Genomic DNA, 4,214 nt, shown 5'->3' on the forward strand with positions numbered 1-4,214 from the left:
GAGAGAGAGAGAGATAGAGACAGAGAGTGACAATCTGCATTACGTGACCCGTCTCCTCTGGGGATCGATTGTGTATTTTGAAATGAGATGAAAATTACAAAAGTGAATAAATTCACTAGAATATTCATATTTTAATCAATACCTAGTAGTACCATTGCTCACTTTTGTAATTTTCATCTCATTTCAAAATACACAATCGAGCCCCTGATTGGACGCAGATATCAAAGCTCCACAGGCATGGCAGAGATTGAAAACATCAGGACCTCTATTCTTGAAAAATATCACATACGAAAAACTAGGAAAATACTGTAGCATGTGTTACTATAGCATTTCTCTAGTTTTTCGCATGCGTACTTTTCAAGAATAGGACTCCCTAGTCTTGTGGTTCCCGTCCTGATTGGATGCAGTCAGGATGCGATTACATGTAGCGCGGTACGCGGTATGCGTAATAGAAACTAATTAGGACTACGCTCCAAAACTTTCTCTCCGAGGAAGATTTTACTCTATATGCTATAGAGTAATAAGATTTTACTCTATATGTTACGTGTACTATATATTTCCAGTAAAATTTTCCTCAGAGAGGAAGTTTTGGAACATAGACTAGGTAATTAGAATAGAAGAACCGTGCAAACCATGCCACTTGCTTCTTTTTTCCTCTATTAGAAAAATCACACAGTGCGGAATAAAGAATGCATCATTGAAACAACCACTCAGCACTATTCCGCATTTGATGTTGCGAAATAGCGAGTGCGTCTTGTTCTTGTAATAAATCGTCGTATTTTGAGAGGTTAAAATGATTTGCTGCTGATTGATATGATAGAATTGCGTAATGTCGAGACGAATGAAACAAAATAACAAAATTTGAGTGCATATAAATATACCAAGATAAAAAAAAATAATGATGCATTACGTGCGATTTCAGTTTTTTCGCTTTTCCATCACGCCAGTTTTGTGTGCTATGTTCACATGATGCGGAAAAATGATAGTAAATGCGTTAAACCAGTTCAAAAAATTGTTATGAGATTATAAATATTAATTGTAAAACATTAAATACTACAACAGTGTTTTTACAATTTGAAAAATTATATTTCATTTTAATAAGCAAATTATTAACATGAAGTTAGTAGTTTTTAAATTATATTCGTGGATATATCTTTGGTACATCATGTAAACATAGCACACAAAACTTGTGTGATGGAAAAGTGCGGAATAGCACAGAATAACGCTGATTGATTGCTTCTATGATGAATTCTTTATTCCGCAGTCGTTTTGCCACGCGGCAAGCGTTTCCGCGTCCGGTGTGCAGGAGTCATACCGCGTACCGCATCCCTGACGAAAATGAGAAGTTTCATAAACGTTTGTTTAACGTTTATATGAGTGTTTGTGGAAATTCGTTGAGAATTTAGAGATGATTAGTAGAGTGTTCATAAAGCGGAAATTGCAACGCTGCAACGTTTGGAAGGCATTTTCTGACGAAAATAAGAATATTCATGAATATTTGTTTAATATTTACATGAGCGTTTGCAGGAATTTGTTGAGAATTTAGAAACGGCCAGTAGAGTATTTGTAAAACGGAAATTGCAACGCTGTAGCTTTTGGAAGGATTCTCTGAAAATAAGAAGTTTCATGAATGTTTGTTTGATGTTTACATGAACGTTTAGTTCAAGTATTAAGTCTAACTACTAACCAGACTAAAAACTAAACAGACATTTTATCAAAAAAAGATACAAAATTTTTCACTGAAAAGTCTCATCGTATCTTTTATCCTATTCGATGTGATTTTTGAAATGTGATAAATTGAATTTCTCCCTCTAGTGGCAATATTGTTTGAAATGCGCACTGCTTGAAAATTAGATATGTATAATAGAAGAATGTTTGCTAAACGGAAGAAAAACGCTTGTGTTGTGGAGTTGAAGAAACTATTTTTTAAGCTGTTTGCGAAAACGCCTTGCAAAACGTTTACTAAGACTCAATAATTCACCATATTGAAATAGTTTGTTAAACTATTTCACGGAAGAAAAATGCTTGTCTCACGGTATTGAGAAAAGCGTTTGTTAAATGTTTGAAAAGTTTGACTCTCTGAACTCTCTGCACGAAGGTGCATCAGCGTTTACTGAGCATCTTTGTCATTGCTTTAGCAGAACTTTCATGAAATATGCTATTTGTAAGCGTTCTTAATGTTTCAAACCTATAAATTCTGTAAGCGTTTTTATAAAGTTTGAAAACATATAAACTCTTCAAAAATCGTCATCGAACGGTTGTCAACGTTTTATAAAGCTCCGTATTTTCGCCAGGCGAACCGCGCTACATGTAATCGTTTTCATAGAGGAGAAAAGAAGCAAGCAGCACGATTTGCCTAGTTTCTATAGTTACTTAAGGTTTCGTGTCGCATGCTCCAACATGCCCAATACGCTTCAATACGTTCGCGTCACCGGAACCAATATGGCGACTAGATGTTCGTCGCATTAGAGCATTAAGATATTGCGGATCAAAATAAGTATCAAGTCAGAAGTTTGAAAGTCTATAATTGTAAAATTGTGTTTAACTCTTTGATTATTATCGAGAATTAACTCAGTCAATAATTTCATATAAAATCGTCGTTCCAAATGAGGATTTCTTCAACGATTATCCTACTATATTCTGTATAATTAAATATCAATTTCTGATTAAAAAATTATTATATTTAATTAAATATTGTTGAGAATTTATTTTTCACTTACGTTAATTTATATAGAATAATCAACGTAATATCTTAATGCAGAAATAACTAAATAAGAACTTAGAGCGATAATTTTTATTATGTTAGTTCGTTGACATTGGATGGGATTACATAAATACGTTTTCTTTATTATCATTGATGAAGACTTTGTAAGTCGAAACGTTTGAAATTTATAGCGTTATACGAATATAATAAAAGATGAATTTTATTAAGTTAACTACATTTTTTTGAAAAAGCCTTGACATTTTAATTTATAATTTTTATATTTATTAAAAACGCATTTATTTTGTAAAAACGCTTTTCAAATAATCGAGGTAACGCAAAATATCCGAAATGAGGCACATATCCGACTCGTTCGAGTGATTTCATGAATTAGGTTAGATGACATGCTCACTTGTTCTAAATCCATTCGTGTCATTGAACATTGGAGCACATGAATGCAACTGCTCCAACCATCTTACCTGAGATCCAAATGCTCTCTGGATTAATTTGGAGCATGCGACGCGAACAAACATCTAGTACTTAATTTTTGTACCGTAATAATTGTAATCGCACCTTTAGGCTCCCTAATCTTAAGTAATGACTACGTTCAGCAGAACGTTTATTTTACAACTGTTGAAAGTTTTTTCACGTTGATTGGGTTATGCTTTTAGATTTAGACCTCAGCAGAGAATCATAAAACGGTTGCAAAACTGTTGTGTTCTGCTAAACACAGCCAATATCTTAAGATGCTAATACGGCTCTCTGATTGGTTGTTGATACTTCAAGACAGAACTGAAGATAGTTTTGAATAAAAGAACTGACTATGAATACCGGCCTAAAGTAAACAGGTGTTACTACTTCCGCTGTCAACCTCCAACTATTTAAATTTTAACGTACACAACACACTGTACTACACTACTGTACGTATATATAGTGCACCACAGTGCTGTACATACATACACCGTGTCAAACTGACAACAATAGCAAATAATCAAATTGTCTTTATTTAAATTTTCGGAGGAAAATTCAAATATTATATTATATTATATTTTGAATAGAATAAAATATAGAATTTATTATATTATTGTCAATTCATTTTCTATACGCTCAAATAATTTATGTAATTATGTATTCATCGTTGTCGCCTCAAACTAGTCTTAGTTCAGAATTAAGACAAATTATAAATGAAAGAAACATGTTGAGCATGCGGAGCCGTATGAAGGGTATAATTTTTTATATATTTTTTTTATATATCCATTAACTGTAATTATTACTTAAGCAAATTTTACATCATGATTTTTTCAGTTCTACATGCTTTAAATGAAGATAATGAAAAATGTGCAGAGGAAAAAGAAAAAATTTTGAGATCACAAGCCATTCAAGAAATACTCACTACAGAAGTTACTTATTTACAACAACTAGAAATCTTAGCAGAAGTATATTTTCTATTATTATACTCATATTATTGATAAATAATAAAATATAAAATATATATATATACATATATATATAT

At 32.3% G+C, this 4,214-nt stretch overlaps 1 protein-coding gene across 1 annotated transcript in view; it reads left to right on the top strand.

Annotated features, from left to right (window-relative positions):
* The first annotated feature begins 3,827 nt into the window (after window positions 1-3,827).
* The window catches only part of LOC105621904 (FYVE, RhoGEF and PH domain-containing protein 2), a 3,544-nt gene continuing 3,157 nt past the window's right edge, over window positions 3,828-4,214 (top strand). The window contains exons 1-2 of the mRNA XM_012203344.1: window positions 3,828-3,924; window positions 4,007-4,137. Of these exons, the coding sequence (XP_012058734.1) occupies window positions 3,828-3,924; window positions 4,007-4,137 (228 nt within the window). The remainder of the gene's footprint in view (window positions 3,925-4,006; window positions 4,138-4,214) is intronic.

This window comes from Atta cephalotes (assembly GCF_000143395.1).
Source record: "Atta cephalotes unplaced genomic scaffold scaffold00002, whole genome shotgun sequence".
NCBI classification, from domain to species: domain Eukaryota; kingdom Metazoa; phylum Arthropoda; class Insecta; order Hymenoptera; family Formicidae; genus Atta; species Atta cephalotes.